The sequence below is a fragment of the Alosa alosa genome, chromosome 19 (genome assembly GCF_017589495.1).
Source record: "Alosa alosa isolate M-15738 ecotype Scorff River chromosome 19, AALO_Geno_1.1, whole genome shotgun sequence".
Taxonomy (NCBI): Eukaryota; Metazoa; Chordata; class Actinopteri; order Clupeiformes; family Clupeidae; genus Alosa; species Alosa alosa.
In genome coordinates, this window is record NC_063207.1 from 9,765,728 (window position 1) to 9,786,337 (window position 20,610).

At 43.3% G+C, this 20,610-nt stretch overlaps 2 protein-coding genes across 15 annotated transcripts in view; both read left to right on the forward strand.

Moving 5' to 3' along the window:
- ppp1r13ba (protein phosphatase 1, regulatory subunit 13Ba) overlaps positions 1 to 14,362 on the forward strand; it is a 53,538-nt gene extending 39,176 nt beyond the window's left edge. For 7 of the 13 annotated variants that reach the window (XM_048227342.1, XM_048227335.1, XM_048227336.1 and 4 more), the window contains 11 exons: positions 1,298 to 1,528; positions 2,510 to 2,702; positions 3,394 to 3,555; positions 6,895 to 6,983; positions 7,551 to 7,992; positions 8,334 to 9,121; positions 10,407 to 10,544; positions 10,881 to 11,014; positions 11,510 to 11,676; positions 12,305 to 12,504; positions 12,934 to 14,362. In XM_048227342.1, the coding sequence (XP_048083299.1) occupies positions 1,298 to 1,528; positions 2,510 to 2,702; positions 3,394 to 3,555; positions 6,895 to 6,983; positions 7,551 to 7,992; positions 8,334 to 9,121; positions 10,407 to 10,544; positions 10,881 to 11,014; positions 11,510 to 11,676; positions 12,305 to 12,504; positions 12,934 to 12,975 (2,586 nt within the window). In that variant the 3' untranslated portion in view covers positions 12,976 to 14,362. The remainder of the gene's footprint in view (positions 1 to 1,297; positions 1,529 to 2,509; positions 2,703 to 3,393; positions 3,556 to 6,894; positions 6,984 to 7,550; positions 7,993 to 8,333; positions 9,122 to 10,406; positions 10,545 to 10,880; positions 11,015 to 11,509; positions 11,677 to 12,304; positions 12,505 to 12,933) is intronic. The other 6 variants (XM_048227337.1, XM_048227338.1, XM_048227339.1 and 3 more) reach the window with 4 other exon arrangements.
- Positions 14,363 to 15,315: 953 nt separating this feature from the next.
- On the forward strand, positions 15,316 to 20,253 carry sdsl (serine dehydratase-like). Of its 2 annotated transcripts, none has more exons than XM_048227970.1 (8): positions 15,316 to 15,342; positions 15,680 to 15,846; positions 16,079 to 16,118; positions 16,191 to 16,330; positions 16,896 to 16,984; positions 17,312 to 17,539; positions 17,888 to 18,012; positions 19,312 to 20,253. In XM_048227970.1, the coding sequence occupies exons 1-8, from the start codon at positions 15,336 to 15,338 to the stop codon at positions 19,500 to 19,502; spliced, it is 987 nt and encodes a 328-aa protein (XP_048083927.1). In that variant the 5' UTR covers positions 15,316 to 15,335; the 3' UTR covers positions 19,503 to 20,253. The 2 variants fall into 2 exon arrangements, with proteins under 2 accessions (XP_048083927.1, XP_048083928.1); XM_048227971.1 differs by lacking the exon at positions 15,316 to 15,342 and adding an exon at positions 15,350 to 15,430.
- The last annotated feature ends 357 nt before the right edge of the window (positions 20,254 to 20,610 follow it).

Here is a 20,610-nt window from a genome sequence, read left to right on the forward strand (position 1 = left end):
CAGTACAAAATATTTGCACATTTGATACAATAATAATTATACACATATAAATGAATACAATAATAAATATGCATGTAAAAATCATATATTAGTACAGTATACTGCATTGTCTAAGTACATAGTCTGTATTATATCTAAGATATGATTCATCAGATAACCTCAGTTAGTTGTAAAAAGTCCACCAAGAGCTCCAGGCATGTGCAGTACGATCACATTGCTCAGATACATGGCATTCATGCTCCATGGTGGCGTTCCTGATTTATCCGGGCTGGGTTGCACCATGGTGGCGTTCCTGATTTATCTGGGCTGGGTTGCACCTGTTCTGGTGTTGGTTGGCACTGTTGACTGCAACATGGCACTGGGCTGTAGGCTCAGCCCACTTTTATTAGGATTATTAAAATGTTGCTTTTAATGTTGACATTGTCTTGTGCAATAAGAATATATCTGGAATAGTACACGTGTGATTAAAATATCATAATTTTATAATGATTATGCCTTTTGTGGGGTTGTGGGCTAATCGGTGCCAATTGATAGTGATATGATATTTGATGTGCGTTTTAGAATGTTGCTATTTTCCCCCTAATCTTTTTGTCTGTTTTCACGTGATTATGGTTCATTGGGCTCAGCTCTCACCAACCTCTGAGGCCTACACTTATAGGACACTTTGAGAACAGTTCTCCTTTATTCAGCTCACTCTCCAAAAACAGCACATGATCACAGTTTAACGAGACCAGAACAGTTGCCCTGAGGCCATGACTGACTCCAATGGTTGGTTCTGCATTTAGACAGTGGAGTGTACTCTTTGGGCCGTCTGTACATGATATTACTGTAAGATGTCGGACTGAACTGGAGAGGACACAAGTCTACCAGTCATTATTTTTTTAATATAACATGCTGGAGGATTAAGAAAACTTCAAACTGTCTTTGATCATATTTTTGTCCCTTCTGCTTGACTGTATTACTTATAGACCCTTTCAAGAGAGTTCCATTCTCAGCATCATAGTTGGCCCCACAAGACTTCCTTTTTAACATTCCATATGTTATCTTAATGCAGAAAGAAAGAAAGTAGATTGGGGCCCAAATAGAACGTTCAAGCATTGTTTTTGTTTACCTTGTTGAAAGGGTCCATACAGTATGTGGTTAACATAACTCATGTATTTCTCTCTCATACATGTTTTTTTCTTTTCTTTCTCTCATTCCTTTCTTTTTCCTCTTCTTATTCCCTCCTTCCACCACTCCCACCCTCCCGTTGTCCTCCGATTCTTCTCTCCTCTTTCTCTCTCCATCCGTGTCTCAGATCCGTAATAAGCTCAACCAGGATCAGAGCAGCAAGCTGCAGCAGCAGAAGGAGATGCTCAACAAGCGCAACATGGAGGTGTCCATGATGGACAAGCGCATCGGCGACCTCCGCGAGCGCCTCTACAAGAAAAAAGCAGAGGCACGTCTCCCTCAGCACCGCAGCGTAAGGCCAGGAGCAACCAGGAAGATGCTTACACAGACGCTAACACAGATGCTAGATGCTACAGAAGTAAACGCTTACTCAGATACTCCTACAGACGCTAACACAGATGCTAGATGCTACAGATGTAGACGCTTACTCAGATACTCCTACAGACGCTAACACAGATGCTAGATGCTACAGAAGTAAACGCTTACTCAGATACTCCTACAGACGCTAACACAGATGCTAGATGCTACAGAAGTAGACACTTTCTCAGATGCTCCTACATACGCTAACACAGATGCTAGATGCTACAGATGTAGACGCTTACTCAGATACTCCTACAGACGCTTACACAGATGCTAGATGCTACAGATGTAGACGCTTACTCAGATACTCCTACAGATGTAAATGAATTCGCACAAGAATGTAGGTATTAACATGGATGGATAGATACCCTGACAGATACCCTGTCCATGCAAATGCTAAGCTAATAGTACCAGATATGTTTACTGTCCTTGTGCTCATTTAGGAGATGTATTTACCCAAAGACTCTCAGTAGCACATTGAGAGGAAAGAGTCTAACAGAGCTCAGTCATGGCCCGTGCTGAGTGGGTTTATTACTTGAGCTGCTTGACGAAGTTTCTGTTTGAACCATCTGGTATTAGAGTCAGCAGCTGGTGATCGTGAGACACTATTTTTGTATTCTGTATAACATAACCCTTACAAATGAGGTTAGAGCATGGCCTAACATACAGAGAGACAAGTTGGCAGTCAAAGATACGTATAGAATTACCCATGCACTCATGCATGCATGCATGTAGACATATGCACACACACACACACACACACTCATACACACCAACATACCACCATGATTTAGCAGAGGTAAACCAAATATACAAATGTAATCTGAGTTATGTACATTAATGCATAAAAATGCACACACAAACACATATGCTTACACAGATGGTATTAAGATGCTGATACAGATACTTGTGTAGGAAACAACTACTCACTCAGCATGGCTACCGTGCTAACTGTCTTCCTCCTCTGTCCGCTCAACAGCTGAACCGGATGAACGGACCTCCGTCCCCCCAGCCTGGTTCGGGCAGCTCAGGTCGGGTGGCAGCTGTGTGCCCCTACATCCAGGTGCCTGTGCCGGGCAGGCAGGAGGGGGGTTATGCGTTGCCCCCCGACCCCCTGAAGCCTCAGTCGCTTGCCATGACTGCCACCGTCAACCACGCTCGCTCCAAGTCTGGTCAGTTTCTACCTCCTCCTCTGTCTCGGTTTCATTCATTTCCATATTGGCTCGGTCAAAAAAGCAAAAATCACTTAACATCGCTTGTCTGGTTATCAGAACCACAGACAAAGGAGCACCTATGGACAGTATAACCCTCTTATTTGACAGGAATTTCTTTTTGTGGTTTCACTGAGTAAAATGGGCTCAGAGTTCACTGTCCTCAAATCCAGTGTGGGTTCTACTTAGCTCCTCACAGTCTTGGAATTGTAGACATTGATTACATATCGGTTTACTGCCAAGGGCCTGTATAGCATTTCCAGCTCCTCTATAAACAACATCTTTTGCCTTCTGTCTGCTACTGGTTTCATTCTTTGTTAAAAAGGAAATGAAAATCATCTTCTACTTTTTAATTTGCTTGTTTCTTTTTTATTTTCTGTTGCTGGGTTTTCTGGCTAACTCTCCTCTTTTCTGTGTGTCCTGTCTCGTCTGTGGGCCCCGTTTCCTCCTTCCCTTCTTCTTGTCCTTGTTGCTCTTTTGTCATCTGTGTATTTTTTGTTTCTTTCTGGTCGCTGGGCTGTTTGGTGGGTGGTTGTTGTGTGCTTGTGTGTGTGTGTGCGTGTGTGTGTGTGCGTGTGTGTGTGTGGTGTGGTGTGGTGTTGGGGTGTATGATGGGATGATGTGGTGGTGGTGGTGGTGGTGGACCCAGCAGAGGAGGAGGGGTGTGGCGGTGGAGGTGTGCGAAAGCCCCTGGGCCCCTGGAAGGTGTCAGATTTAGACATCATAGCGGACCCCTCGCTGGTGCCGCCCACCGCAGACGAGGCAGAAGGGCCCGCGGCGCCCTCAGAGCCCGCAGGGGCCAACTGTGATTCCAGTGAGTCTTCAGGAGACAGGAGGAGGACTGCAGGGGTCTTTGAGAACACACACACACACACACACACACTCACAAACACACACACACACACACACACATACACACACACACACATACACATACACACACACACCACACACACATATACAGACGTATACAATGCTGACACGCATATATTCACATGCATTACAGACATGTTGATATTGCAGTGATATACATATACATTAGACATGGTATTGTATTGTTTAATTGTAATATACACAAAATGTTCTTTTGGATGTGTAAACACCCAAAGTGTATATACAGACATAAATTGTTTTGTCCCTGGCCAAAAATATAATTTTCACACACTGAATGACCTATAAACAAGAGCAGTTTACTGTCGTAGAGATAAACCAAATGAAGGAGTTTAAATGCATTGTAAAACTAATGTCTACACAAGATGTAGTATTCAAACCTAATATATATATATATCAGAAACCTATAAATAGCCTTCCTGATGTCAAAGTTGTAGTCATGTTGTAGTTTAACCAGTTTGACGCCGTAGAAACCGCATCATTAGTGTGCAGCATCCAATGCACTAACCCTGTTGTAGTTCTCACCTTAGTAGAGAATTGATCACCCATCCTTCCATTTATTTTGGTCCTTTTTTGGGACACAGTGGTATTTATTTTTTAAGCACTACTGTAATGTGACCCAACCCCCCCCCAGCCACCCCCCCCCCCACAGCCCTTTTTCCCTCCAAAAAAAAAAGAAAAAGAAAAAGAAGAATGTTTCAAACACTTCCCGCTACTGAATGCAGGGAAGTGACCACTTTCCTTACGCAACAGCAGCTTATTTAAACAAACAGAAAAACAGAACAAAAGAGAAAGAAGGCTAGAAAAACAGGAGGTCAGAGTGTGGGGGAAGGTTCTGCGGGTCGTGTTCTCCTCCAGTCTTTTGAGTTCAGGAAGTTCCGGAAGCTGAGGAAAAGAGTGGTTTTGACAGCGTAAAGGTCACACCCTTTTTTCCCTGCCACTTTATAGCCTTTTATCCCCGTTGTGTAACAGCTCATCTAGAATTTAACAGGGTGTGTTTTTTTTTTTTTAAATTTTTCTATTGAGAATCTTAAAAAGAACGTTTACGAGTTGGTAGCGGTGGTGACAGGAGGCTGTACTTACTGTATGCTCAGCTCTGTTTTTCAAAGAGAGAAAAAGACAGAAAAAGACAGATAAACAAGACATAGATCACAGAGACAGAATGAATGCAGTCTTCCCAGTAAACACTCTAGCTCAACTCGTAACTCAAGGGTTTCCTTTTAGGTTTCCATGGATACTGACAGGGTAAAAGCCTAAATATGGTTAATATGATATGCATTGAAGAAGGCTGAACATGATTCTGATTGCAGAAAGAGGAACCTTGAACTGGCCAGTAGATAGAAGACATGCATGTGGTCTTATATATATATATATATATATATATATATATATATATATATATATATATGTATATGTATATATATATATATATACACACACCATATTGACCATATCAGTGTTTCCCACAGAATTGAATTCTATTTGTGGTGGTAGGTTTGCAGAATTAACTTGAATGCAACAGTTTTTAACAAATTTGTGCAGCGTGGTTATGATGCTAACCAACTTTAAGCACAATTTAGTACAACCTGGAAAATCATTGTGCGGTGGTCAATGTTGATATTGTGATAGGCCGCCACAAATAAGTCAATGTATGGGAAACACTGCATATACAGCTAACTATGTTTAGCATGCCAATGTACATTTATAAAAATTCAAAAGTAACATAGAAAACATTGCAAAGAGCATACAGTATACAAAATATACCAAAGGGCTTATGGAGTAGATACCACAGGGCCTATGGACCCTTTTGATGGTAATTTTGATTCCATAGATTTAATAGAGACCTAGTCAGACCAATAGTATGAAAAATCAGGAACAGAGTTTATTTACAATGATGCGCATCAAGGGAGAGACAGCATGACTTCACCTAAAGATCCATCAGCTGCTCTAACTAGACAAGGAAATAGTTAGGGTTTAAGTATCCTTCCAGGCTGACGGGAGATGGCATTGGTCATCCCATCTCACGTGGACTACACTGAATCAGACCCTGATTAGTGGCAGCCTGGCAATCCGGAGCAGATAGCTACTGACGCAGCCATGCAGAACAGTGAAACACTGCAAAGTCATAATATTCCTGCTTATCTCTAAACACAGTCACACAGATATACACAGGGACAGTAAAGATATCATACAGTCATTACATAGAATCATACTTTTAGTATCAAAGTGACCCACTAATGAGAAATGCAGAACATTAAACCACATATTGGAATATTGGGCATAATGTTCTATTCCACTTTCTCTCACTTTCAAGAGAGTTCCATTATCAGCATCATAGTTGGCCCCACAAGGCTTCCTTTTTAACATTCCATATGTTATCTTAATGCAGAGGAAGTAGATTGGGGCCCAAATAGAACGTTCAAGCATTGTTTTTGTTTTTATTGTTGAAAGGGTCCATAGATATGATGGCCCAGGACAGCAGACACAAACTGGCTGTGGGGTAGTTGATATGTGGAGGCGGCGTGCAGACAGGCGATGGACAGGCAGAGCGTAAGACATGGGGTCTGTAATCCAGCTGAACCTGCGTAAACCAAAGACTCAAAGAGAGGGCAGAGCATGCAACACAAACACAGACCAACCTCGTCTGTCACGCCCTTCACACAGTAGACTTGCCCCTGAGATGTAATTAAGATTAGGGGTGTGTGGAGGGACACCCTGTGAATGAATTAGCTAAAAGCTTGATGGTGTGTGTGTGTGTGTGATTGTGTGTGTCTGTGTGAGTGGTTGTAGGCACGCACATGTGTGTGTGTGTGTGTGCGTGTGTGCGTGTGTGTGTGTGTGTGTGTGTGTGTGTGTGTAATTGCTAATGTGAGTGATATGAGTGAGTGCAGCTTAATTTTCACTGGCTGGCAGCTTAAAAGATCCTCTCAAACTACATCTCAGCTATTCTATCAAGAACCATCGCACAGCTTCAGGCACATCTTCACATTGTCCTGAGCTCTCTCTCTCTCTCTCTCTCTCTCTCTCTCTCCTCTCTCCTGTGATTTCCAGTGCTATTAGCAAATCTTAACTCCAATTTCTTCCCTGTCTGAAACTAGTCTAGTGTTCTAACCCCACCTTCAGTATTTAATCTCCTAATGACCTAATCCATAAGGGACTGCCCTTAAAGAACAGAACAGACTGTCCTCTAATTAGAGCAGTCAAAGGAACTGTTATCCCTCTTTCTCTTTTCTTCACTCACTTGTTGTCGTCCACTCCGCAGCCAACGATGCTAACTGGCCAGCTCTCACCAAAAGCATGCCGCCACTCGTACCTCCAGACAAGATGGCCGTCGGAATGCAGGGTGACAAGGTAAGATCGGTGCTTTCGGCAGGTGGTTTTTGTCTTGGCTCCATGGGAATTCATTCTTAGAATTTGTGTTTAATAGACTTAACCTGCAGCATCAAATTGCTTATTTATCTACTATATTATGCAAGATAAATCCTAGATTTAAGACTGGAGAATTAAAAAATTACTGGAGATATGGACCATTTGTGTGACAGTAAAACAAGTTAATACAGCATACAAAGTAGAGGAACCTTTTTGTTGTGTAAGACACTTATTGTAAGACTTACCATATGGCAGAGAATGTAAAGCCATGCTGTGAGCACTTTCCTCTGTGATTAAAAAAGCAGAACATGAATATAAAAATGTATTTGCTCATAATGAAGCACATGCATAATTGCTTGTACACTTTTTTTTTCTTTTGTTCGTTTCTGCTGCTGTTTTGTTTTGGTTCTGAATCCTTATTCTCTGAATTCTTAGTCGTGTGGAGCCTGCAGCGTAAAGATTTAAATCCTGCATAGCTGATTTTTTCTATAGAAAATACATAGAGAGAAAGAAATATGCTGATCGCACATACGTTCGATTTGTACCCAGAGCCTGGACTCGAACAGGCTGGTGGGGGCAGTGACCGCTCTGTCGAAGCAGCCCCACGCGACCTACGGCACATACCCCAGCGCGGGCCACCACTCCACCATCTGCTCCACCAGCTCGCTCCCCCGCTCCGCTCCCGCCACCCTGGCCTGGCAGCGCTCCTCGCCCCCCACCTCCCGCTCGGCCTCCCAGCAGATCCAGCAGCGAATCTCGGTGCCCCCGAGCCCCTCCGCGTCCCAGACGGGGTCGTCCATGTTCCCCGGCGGGGAGAGGCCCGACCCTCCGCTGGCGGCCGCCGTGCGACCCTTCGTCACGGACAGAGGGTCCCGACCGCAGTCGCCTCGCAAGGGCCCGGCCACCATGAACTCCAGCTCCATCTACCACATGTACCTGCAGCCAGCAGCTAAGGGCTACCCCAGCAGCAGCAGACCAGCAGTTAAGGCCGGTGAGTGCCCAGAGTGGAGTGAGGGAAGAGATGTATGAAAGAATGAACCCTTTTAAAAAAAGACTTGTGGAAAAAAATGGGATCAATTGCCTCATTCATTTTGCCTAAGGCTTTTGCCATTTAGTCCTTTTTGTAAATTCATTTAAATTTAGCGAATGCATTGATGGATGGGTCGATGAAGTTGAAATAGTGCTTATTAATTCTGGCTGCTTAATGCTCATGGAACTCATGTTTTAATGAAGAGACTGAGTAGAAATGAGAAATGAGTAGATTTAAGATGTGTGTGATTTATAAATTCTCCTTCACCCCCTTCACCCCCACACCCCTTTTTCTCCTCCCAGTCTATGGGAAGCCGGTCCTACCCTCCAGCTCCACATCTCCCTCCCCCGTTCCCTTCCAGCACCAGAGCAGCCGAGACGAGCCGGACGCCGAGGGTGCCCCGCTACCCCCGCCCAACGTGGAGAACATCCCTCGGCCCCTCAGCCCCACCAAGCTCACGCCCGTGGCCCACTCTCCCCTGCGTTACCAGAGCGACGCCGACCTGGAGGTGCTCCGGCGCAAGCTGGCCAACGCGCCGCGACCGCTCAAGAAGCGCAGCTCCATCACCGAGCCCGAGGGCCCGACCGGCCCCAACATCCAGAAGCTGCTGTACCAGCGCTTCAACACGCTGGCCGGAGGCATGGAGAGTGCCACGGTGGGCACTCCGTTCTACCAGCCGGACAGCCCGCTGAGCTACATGGGTCCGCCGATGATCCTGAGCGAGGCGGACACCACCAATGGGAACGCGCCTGCGCCCGAAAGCTTGGCGATGCCACCTGCTGTGGAGGTGCCCATAACGGACGTCCCACTGCCACCGCCGTCCGGGTCCCCTCCGTCTTCAGATGCCAACGAGAACAGGCTGGCGCATCCCAGCGCAGACACGATAGCCAGTGCTCAGATTGCCGACGTCCAGCCTTCCTCTCAGATGTCAAGGCTGGCAGCACCGGACACCACGGAGGACAACAGCAACAATAACCACCACCACCACAGCGGCCCCGCAAATGCCCAAAGCAGCCCAGTGCCTGAGGCCCGCACCCCTCCTGCCGAGCCCGAAACGCCGCCTAAAGCTAGCTCACTCCCAAGTCCATCGGTGAGTGAATCAGTAAGAGGAGATTGTGGCCTGATATACAGTGTCTATCTTTGTTTCAAATTACATGTGACCTGTGGAATTTGAAATCTGAACTAGTTCACATCCAGCAGGAATCTCTTAATGGCGCAATTACCGGTATAGCACCCAGCAGCTAGCAGGCTAAAAATAAAACAAAAAAGGAAGTCAGGATGTAATTATCCTCTGACGTATCCAAAATTAAAATGTAAAATGTGAAGCGTGCAATGCATGCCAGCCACGCAGAGGTCTAATTTGTGCAACCAGATTTGGGATGGGTATTTGAGCACTTCTTCTCGGAGCGCTAAGATTAGCATTAGCACTAATGCTATCGTCTGCCTAGCTCTGGCCACTTCAGCTGGCTCTTTGGGCAGGCCAGATGCAGTTGCACACAAACACAAACCTCATCCATATTTGATGAGGCGTAAGTGTGTGGGGAAACACTGAGCGCCAGTTTTATTTACCCTCTCACCCCCCCTTGGCTGACGATGGCTCCTGGCCCCGGATGGCGTTAACTTCAGTGAGATAGCCCGGCCTGCTGCTGTGCGCTCAGGCACGAATGAAAGAGATTTGAATTGGGGCACTCGATTCAGCAGTCGCTTGCCTTTAATCACGTGCACCAAGCTAGTCGGCCAGCCAACCGGGGCCTCCTCCTAGGAGAGCCAGAGTAGCGTTTATGTTTACTCATAACATAAGTACACATAAAAAAATCACAGTGAAGTCAACAGTAACAGCGTCAGGTAAACCACGTGTTTTGAAGATATTTTGTGCTGGTTGGCAGAGCTTGCATGGGCTTGACGCTTCAGGACTGGCATCATTGCACGTCTGTGAGCATTGAACAACAAACACCTGTGCTTGGCCTAAACGAAACAGAAACGTCACATGACTGCACATCTAGATTAGCATGTTTGGCACACCAAGCACCTGAGACACAGATAGCGGGAGCGTAGGATAGCCAAACCCTCTGAAGGAGAGCCAGAATATAGTAGAGTTACACCAGGCAAGCAGCTGAAGTGTTCTGTTTGCAGAGCGCTGTTCTGTAGCTTCCACTATCTAATCAATGGAACTGGCTACACCAGACGTGATAACGGCACTTACAATCAATTCAGAATGTATAGATAATTGGAATAGATCATGAAAATGTACATACATATATAAATATAAATATAAATATACAACACATATGTTTTCCGTTTTTTGCAAAAGCTTGCCACTGATGTCACTCTGCATATTAAACTGATTTTTTTTCAATGTCCTTCTTTCTCTTCAGTCCAAACGGACCAACCTGAAGAAGCCGGGTTCCGAGCGGACGGGTCACGGGCTGAGGGTGAAGTTCAACCCGCTGGCTCTGCTGCTGGACGCGTCGCTGGAGGGAGAGTTTGACCTGGTCCAGAGGATCATCTACGAGGTACGCATGCATACCTCACTCTGCTCACACACAGCTGTGTCTCACATTATGCCTTAAGCAAACGTTTACAGGATTAAAGGATATCAATGGGTTTGGTATACTTGATAATATACTTGATATTTGGAATTTGTAAAAACAAAACTATTGATAATGGTGCCTTAAGTAAACAAATGCAAGCTTGAGATGGCAAAAACTGGTATGGAATTTACTTGATATTTGGAATTTAAAGATCAGAATTCAAGGTTTGGGGACTTAATTGACCAGTATAATAACATAAACCTAAAATATTAGTTAACCTTAATCAGGATTTAAAATTTCACCCTTACCTCCATCCAGGTGCAGAATCCGAGCACGCCCAACGATGAGGGCATCACTCCACTCCACAACGCTGTATGCGCCGGGCACCACCACATCGTTAAGTTCCTGCTGGACTTCGGTGTAAACGTCAATGCGGCAGACAGTGATGGATGGTAAGAGCAATGGCACTCGCTTCTCTGTCTCTAGAGAGGGATTGGCAGTCCATGCCTGATGCCTTCCATAATGGGCCTAATGGTTGTTTGATGCAGGAATCTGTTTGTGCGTGTGTCTTGGCTTCGCATCACTAGATAGACTGTGAGCCTCTTTCTTTTTGTGTCTTTTATGTAGTGTCGCTTTGAAGCTATTGAGGAACAATTAGTAATAGGTCATAATAACAAGTATGAAATATTCAATGGAGATTGAACAGACAAAGGCATCTAGATTAGTGATGCAACTTCTAATCAAGAATGTTAATGTATGTATGCCTTTGTACGGACTCACACGGTGTGTGTGTGTGTGTCTTTTGTATGTACATGGTCTGTGTGTGTGTGTGTGTGTGTGTGTGTGTGTGTCTTTTGTATGTACACGTCTGTGTGTGTGTGTGTGTGTGTGTGTGTGTGTATGTGTGTCATGTGTATGTTCATTCATGTTTGTGTGTGTTTGTCCAGGACCCCTCTGCACTGTGCTGCCTCCTGCAACAGCGTCCATCTCTGCAAACTGCTGGTGGAGTCTGGGGCGGCCATCTTTGCCACGACCATCAGCGACGTGGAGACGGCCGCAGACAAGTGTGAGGAGATGGAGGAGGGATACATCCAGTGCTCCCAATTCCTTTACGGTAAGAAAGAGAGAGTGTGTGTGTGTGTGTGTGTGTGTGTGTGTGTGTGTTTCCAGTTGTCCAGTTGTCCAGTGTACTGTATAAGCAGTTGGTTAGCTTTGTGTAGAAGAGCAGAAAAAGTGGCAGGCCTTACTTCAGCTTTCCGTCTTAGGCGCCGAGGCACAATGTTTCTATGGCCTTTGCTCTGCAGCCAGTGGTATCACCTACAGGCTGTAAAAGAGGAACGCACTGTAACTCTATAGCTAGTTAAAGCTTCCTGCCACACTCCCATAGCCCAGCACCCCATTAAGGCACCACTTAGACCCGTCATCATACCACCCTCCAGGTTTTGGCTTGCACATCTTCCAGATGGAGTTTAAGCCAAAGATATTTATTCCTACCTTCAGGACCGTAAGCTCACACTACACACTACACACCGGTTGTAGGTAATTAGTGAAGCATTAGTTCATGCCTGATTTATTGCTTCGGTGGTGCCCAGTGTGTAACCATCTGTCTCTCGCCACCTCTCTCTTCTTCTCTCTTTCTTGTTCTCTCTCTCTTTCTCTCTCTCTTTCTAATTTTCCTGTTCCCTCCTTCACCTTCCTGCTCTTCACCTTTCTCTGTGTGTTTTGTTCTCTCCTTTATCCAGGTGTCCAGGAGAAGTTGGGGGTGATGAACAAAGGGGCGGTGTACGCTCTGTGGGATTACGAGGCGCAGTCGCCTGACGAGCTCTCCTTCCACGAGGGAGACGCCCTCACCGTGCTGCGTCGTCGTGACGACAGCGAGACGGAGTGGTGGTGGGCGCGTCTTAACGATAAGGAGGGCTATGTACCACGCAACCTGTTAGGGGTAAGGGAAACCATCCCCTTAGTACTGACTCCAAATAAATCCAAATCCACCTTGGATCTTAATATAATGAAATGATGCAGCCAGAGTAGCAAGCAAGAGTGCAGGCTTAACTGCTGTATATAACAGTTGGAGATATGCACTCTGTACAGAATACTTGCAGAGCACAATAATGTGAATAATTAAAATATTTCAATGACAGTAACTTTTAGGCAGCAAGGGAAATTGTTAGTGAGTAGTTAGTGGTAGGGGGATATTCAACAACTGAACATTTAAAGAATCAAGATCAGAAATTTGTTCTAGTTGTGTCTTTAAATACTGAATTTCCAGATTTACTGTATTTTAAGATCATTGCTAATGACTTTATTTATTATCGACGTCATATCGAAGTCCAGCTCTAAGAGTTTTTTTCTCTCTTGTCTACCCCCACAGTTGTACCCCAGGATCAAGCCCAGACAGCGCTCTTTGGCATAGCGCCCTCTGGCTGCCACCATTTGCAAGTGCAAGCTCCTGTGAGCAGCCTGATGATCCGCTGGTGCCTGCAGACAGCAGCTTTGCCCCCGGGGCACTGCCCTCTCCGTGTGTCCCCGTGCCCACTGAGCACACCTGGAGAGAGAGAGAGAGAGAGAGAGGAGAGGGCCATGCCCACACGAACAGCGCCCCATGTCTGGGTGCCCTGACCTTGGACTGGCGTCTAGTGTCTGGGGTGCCTCATACATGCGCGTCTGGAAAAGCGAGCGAAAGGAGGGAGAGGAAGTGAGACATACAGACTAGTACTCCACCTTCATTCAGACTAGTACTCCACCTTCATTCAGACTAGTACTCCACCTTCATTCAGACTAGTACTCCACCTTCATTCACGGCTGTTTACTTTAATATGGCTGAACCTGTTTTTTTTTGTTTTTTGTTTACCCTACTGGATCACGCAGCTTCGTTAGTGTTCGTATCATATTTTTTCAGACGATCTTTTCTGATACAGTTCACTTGCGGTGTGTGGGTGAGCTAGAAGTTGGAATGGGCATGTGAGGAGAAGGGGAGAGTGGGAACGGAAGAATTGTTGTGAACATTTCAAGGGTGTCCTCGAAAGTATGTTTATTTTTGTGTGCGTGTGAGTGGACGTGTGTGTGTGTGTGTGTGTGTGTGTAGATGGGGCAGAGAGATAGAGGAAATGGTCGGAGACTGAAGTGGAACATAGGAGCTGACTCTGAAAAAAGGAAGGAACCAAAGGCATCTGAAAGTGTTTTTTTTTTCTTCAATGGAGAAGGAGGACGACTTGAATCTTGAGGCTAGCAGAGAGTTTTTTTAAAAAAAATATTATTATTGAAGGAAACAGAGAGTTTTTTTTTATTATTATTATTGAAGGAAACAGAGGAAGTGGCTCAGGGAGGAAACTGTGTACGTGTTAATTTGTGAATGTGTGCGGATGTGCAGAAGTTAAGGCTGTGCTGAAGAGTGAGTGATGAGAGGTTTCTTGAGGATAGCTATCAGCAAACTACAGAATCTATGGCAGCATTAGGGAGAGGTCGGAGGTCAAACCTGTGAAATGATCAAAATATGAAGGGTATACTGTATTCAGGGGGAGATCCTCGATTTTGAACTTGTATCCTTATACAATCATTTTTTTAAAAACTGAAATACTTAGACAGGAACGTGTATGTTGTATTATATTTTTCCTGTTTTAAGTGTTCTTTATTTAATGCGCATTGAAAGTAATGCTTTTAAACTGCTCTGCAAGAGAATACTCCCATTAAACAGGTGGTGGAGACATGGCTGAGTGGAGTGGCATCATACACACAATTTACACAAGATGTCCTATACATGTATAAAATAAAAGAGAACCCAGACTGGGACAAAGTGAGAACTTCCTGTGTGATTGTGCTTTTTCTCCCCTTTTGGTTGTGATGTGTCATGTTCCTCATTGGTGGAATGATTTAACTACTTCTCTTGGTTCCAGTGACAGTTTTGTCTAAAGACTCATCTGTTTATCTGGTATCTAACTAATTAATTCGGTTACACTTTACTTGACAGTATCAATATAAGAGTGACATGACACTGTCATGAATGTGTCATAATCAAGTCATAAACGCTTCTGTTATTAAGTGATATTCATGTCATAACAAGTTAGGGTTAGGATTAGGGTTAGGGTTCATGTTTCATGACAGTGTCATGTCACTCTTATGTCGATACTGTCAAGTAAAGTGTTACCATTAATTCTTAACAGAGTTGTGGTTTGTATATGTTTATGGTTATTATCATTCTGTTAAATTTGATTTAGTCTAACACTAATATTTGTATCTATTTTTACTTAGGTTATATGACTACTTTATTCTTTAACATTATTCATTATTCTTTAAACAATATTAATTTTAATATTAATGGAATGTTTATTGTACTGTACAGTCATTGTTCTGTAAGTGGCTTTTGCCAAAATCATAAGAACCATAACAATAAACATGAATGTGTTGAAAAAGGAAAGATTAATCCTACAACACAAAAACTGAGAAAACTTAGCTAAAATACTTCCATAAATCCTCTAGTTGTAGGCTTTAGTTTCTCTATAATGTGGGTTATTATTTATAAGTAATTTGTTAAGAGGATCTAGATAGATAGATAGATAGATAGATACTTTATTGATCTTGTGGCACGTCAATAGAAAAGTTTCCTTTCCGTTGAGTTTTAGGGCTACTTCTGTGTAGCCTAAAGCATGAGACTAATGAGAGCAAATCCTATAGCCTACCACTTCTCACTTGGACGAGAAATTCATCAGACAAGACCCAGGTATTTTAAGATAAGACCCACAGAGGGCGTATTGGACCCAGGAACTGTTTACTGACATGAGAGGTAAGAACTTTGAACCATCTTGGCGTAAGGGCATTAAACCAAAGGGTCATTTAAGTTAACACCTCAGCATACAGAACATTATTTAAAGGTAAGTTCAAAACATACGGCGAGTCATGTCGTGCGCCTGTCTCTGTTGATACATATCATGATAGCTGGAGAAAGCAAAAAATTCCAGTAGGCCTAGGATACAGTCTTTTGTGTGCATTATGAATCGGTCACGGCAGCAACAGCTGCTGGTGTAGTCTAAACCTGCATAGTAAACCCTCGTGCTTTCCTGGTAAAAATGTGAAACTGACAAAATATTTCTATTTAATATCCCGCGCAACACTAATTTCAGAGATTTTGCCAACCATGTCGAATCCAGAAGGCTTTCATATCAACACACCACTACTTGAGAGTATAAGCATGTCTAAACGAGCGGGGACCGCTGTGCTTTTGAAAATGGAAAGCTCTCAACCCTCCGGCTCTTTCAAAATCCGCGGTATCGGACACCTGTGCCAAAAAGTAAGCTGCGCATTGCGCTCAATGAAGGCCTATGTCCAGTTTTAATGTTTTGGAAAAAGGTTCTGTTTTTGTTTTTCCGGCAGACTAGTGCCTCCAGTGTTGACATAAGGAACTGTATTTTAAAATCCAGGCTTGTAGATAATAACGAAATAATATCAAAAACCTTTTGAAAGTTATTACATTTTCTACTAGACCATATGGTTAACACTAGGTGTTTTTTTCCATGGCACAGGTTGCTCAGTCGGGATCTAAAGGAGTTGTTTGTGCTTCAGGTAGGTAGTATCTTAAGTATATGGAGCTGAGTGCTTATTTGCCATGACTAGACTGTTATGTTTTCTGTTCAGGTGGAAATGCTGGCATGGCTACAGCCTATGCCGCATGTAAACTTGGCATCCCAGCAACCATTGTTGTACCCACATCATCACCAGAGCTTGTGGTCCAGAAGTTAAAGGATCAGGGGGCTACAGTAAGAGTGGTGGGCAAGGTGAGAGATTAAAAAGTCTTAGGCCTATTTGTAGACTACTATGAATCAGTGTTCCAACTAAAGGTGTACTGGTGTAGGCCTACTGATGTGGCATTTTACCCCTGTCTCATGTTAATCCCCTTGATTGCCTAAATGCCAGGCACTCCCTGGAAGACTTTAGCCAGCTCATATATTTCCGGTGGAGCATGGGTTGTGTGTAGCGGCTTTACCCAGTTTACACAGACCCGGTTGGGGGTTGCACCTAGTGAGTGAGCATGTTAAGAAGGATTTATGCATGTCAAAGTTGAATAAAGACTTGCCCTGTTGAGCATAAACAAGATATTCAGTGTCCCAAGTGAACACGAAAGGAGCAGAATATAACAAGATGCTGTTACAGCACAGCTGACGCACCACTGGAACTCTATGAGTTGGCTGAAGAGCCTTACAATACGATACAAAATGATACAACTTTATTTGTCAGCATATAGTCCATTGTCTGTGCCACATATGTGTGACGAGACAGCATTTGTTGTTGTTGATTGTCTTGTTTACCCAAATTGTTATTGTTCTTGTTAACGTCTGACAGGTTTGGGACGATGCAAATGCTGAGGCTCTGTGTCTGGTTGAGTCCGAGAGCCTGGCGTTTGTGCCTCCTTTTGACCACCCTCTTCTCTGGTAAGTTTGCTGTCAGTACTATGACGGTTACCATGCTTACAGCCATGTTTGCTGTAATGTAGTGACTTGTTCAAATTAAATAAGACAAGTTTAAAGTACCCTTGCATTTGTTTAGTTGTTTGTGAAGTGGCCTCAAAAAAAGTCACAGGTTATAAAGGCTAACATATCATCTGACAGACTGATTGTTCTCACAATATCTTCATTCCTGTTATTATGTTGTTACAACTACACTATTCCATATGTATTAAGTGTCTTTGGACATTTCATTAAAAAAAAACAAAAAAAAACAAACAAAAAAAAAACGGACACATATTGTTTTTCCTATAGGCAGGGTCATGCCAGCATAGTACGGGAGTTAAAGGCCTCCCTCCCTGAGAAGCCTGGGGCTATAGTTTTGTCTGTAGGGGGAGGAGGCCTGCTATGCGGGGTGGTGGAGGGCCTGAGAGAGGTGGGATGGGAGAGTGTGCCAGTGCTCTGTATGGAGACTGTAGGAGCAGACTCCTTCAATGCTGCTGTCAAGGCTGGGAAGCTCGTCACTTTGCCTGACATCACAAGGTAAGGACCGGTAAAAGACTGATGATAGAAAATGATTGGTAGAAAATGTGTGTGTGTGTGTGTGTGTGTGTGTGTGTGTGTGTGTGTGTGTGTGTGTGTGTGTAAGAGATCAAGAGAGTGTTAGAGAGAAACTGTTTAAAAGGCCCATAATCTTTTTTTAAAAAACATTAATGTTAGCTGATGCTTTCAGCTGCCTTCTGTTTCTGGAGCAGGCTCTGCACCCCTAACATAAGCATTTGATTTTTAAACACTCGTTCCAGCTTAGAAATAAGAGCGGACAGTCTAATATAAATATTTGAGTATTTTTTAAACTTTGTCTTAAAAGACTGTGACTGTTTTGTTCAACAGCGAAGCTAAATGTTTGGGAGCCAAAACCGTGTGCAGGCAGGCGTTCGACTATAGCAAGGAGGCCAAGCTGATCTCTGAGGTGGTGACAGACCTGGAAGCACTGGAGGCAGTGGAGCTGTTCTTGGGTCAGTCACATGTTATTGTCTCTATTTGCCCGGTGGCTGCCCATAATGACATGCCTCACCGCCCCACAGGCTGGCCGCAAGGCCTCGCAGATGTTTGCTCACTTTTGGACGGCTATTTTTAAAGGATCGAGCCCTGTTAAGGTTTCAGTGTAGTCTTTATAATATGCCCAGACGGAACAGTGCTCTGTGCCCGGGCAGTTCTTTTTAAATCAACTGCTGATTATGTGTGTGTGTGTGTGTGTGTGTGTGTGTGTATGTGTGTGCAGACACAGATTTAACGGGAAAGTTCACCCAAAATTGAAAATGCTGACGTTATTTACCAACCCTTGTGCCGGCATAACTGGAATAACTCAACAGAGTGTCCAGGAATCCTTTCCCATGTACAAGCAGAGTAAAGTGGTGTCTCCAAAGTGGGCCGTGATGTGACCATAAACGTTGAAAATGCCTTGAAAATGTGCAGGAAATGATGCCATAAACATGTTTGTTTGTTTGTTTGTGTGCATACGAGTGTGGGTGTATGTTATAAACACTGACTGTGTCTATGTGTGCGTGTGTATAATATAGTCTGGCTGTGTGTGTGTGTGTGTGTGTGTGTGTGTGTTTAAACTGCCATGACTGTAAGTTTGTATGTATGTTTGTATGTACAGTAGGTATTTATGTATGTATGTACAGTACAGTATTTATATATGTATGTACAGAATATACACTCTTAAAACAAATGTGTTGAAAACAACACAACTTGTGTTGTTTTTAACACATCACTGTGTCCAGATAGGGACAACAGTTTGTGTTATTTCCTTTTTTATCATTTGTTACACAATATTTGTTGAAAACAACACAACTTGCGTTGTTTTTTTAACACATCTCTGTGTCAAGATAGGGACAACACATTAATTTTAAGAGTGTATGTATGTATGTATGTATGTGTATGTAAGTGTGTATGTATGTACAGTATATATGTATGTATGTATGTGTATGTATGTGTGTATGTATGTATGTGTATGTATGTATGTATGTGTGTAAGTATGTATGTACAGTACATATGTCTGTATGTATTGATGTATGTATGTGTGTATATATATATATATGTATATATGTATGTATGTATGTGTGTATGTATGTATGTGTATGTATGTGTGTATGTATGTATGTCTATGTATGTATGTGTGTAAGTATGTATGTACAGTACATATGTCTGTATGTATTGATGTATGTATGTATGTATGTGTATATATGTCTGTATGTATTGATGTATATGTCTGTATGTATTGATGTATGTATGTGTGTATGTGTATATAGACGAGGAGCGTGTGCTGGTGGAGATGGCGTGTGGAGCTGCGCTGGCGGCCGTGTACAGCGGTCTGATCCAGAGGCTCCAGGGGGAAGGTCAGCTGCCTCGTCCTCTCGGCCCGCTGGTGGTTATCGTCTGTGGGGGCAGTAGCGTGGACCTGGCCCAGCTCATGCACCTGAAGACGAAGCTGCGCCGCTGAATGGAGATTGCTCACTTTAGGGCTCTGAGCTGGAGTGTTGGGAAACAACTTACTCTTCGGCAAAGTTTAGCCACATTCCTGGTACAACATGGCCAGTTCAGATACCAGTTAACTGTAGAGAACCATACGGGCTATTTGAGTCAGGATTGGGCTGTTAGTACACACTAACTTGACCAGTGTTATTAGATTAATAATGTCATTATTCTCTTTAATAAATAAACAAAAAAATAGGTATAGATTATTTTTTTTAACAAATCTTCTCTTAAATACCACAAATTGTGGATATCATCCTGAAATATTTTTCAGTGTTATAAGCCAACAGTCATTTTGATAGAATAAAGAAACCCAGATTTCCAGAAGGAATGTCTATATGCTTAGTATGTCTGAACGTTTTTGTGCTGTTTCAGTCTGAGAGGACATGTTAGGTGTAATTCTGAATATTATAAATACAAATACAGGCATATAAGTATCCATGTGAACCCCACCCAGTCCCTTTTAGAATTGACTTCAAATGTAACTTGCGCATTCTGCATAGTGTTTTACCTGTTCAAATTCTTGTGACCTCTACTGCAAACATGTCACACACAGTGTTAATGTCTTTTATAGGGGCACAGGACTAAAACCACTTAGCCTTAAATGAGTTCTCTCCTCTTAATCTGATCAGTAGACAGGTTGTGTAATACAATATTGTAATTGATCAAAGTGTATCTCTGGATGCCAGAAATGGACTGATTAAAAGGATTATAAAATACTCTTTGTTCAGAGTCTGTTCTGAGGGAAGTTAACGCTCATGCACAGTAAAAAAAAAGCATGGCATTAGATAACAGGGGCAGTATACTTTTTAGGGTCAAGTTCATGGCATAACTTTCAAGGTATTTGAAGGCAAGTCTGTGAAATATTGACTTCCCAGACTCAATGATATGGCATGTATCTCAAAAAAGCACATAGTATGTGATAGTGAAATCAATATACTCTTCTGCGAGTGATTAATATAATCTTAGACTTGTGATTAATACTTAATGTACTAATGTGCAAATATGGTTGTGGTTATGGATTTAGCAGACGCCTTTGTCCAAAGCGACACATAAATACAAACAACATAATAATA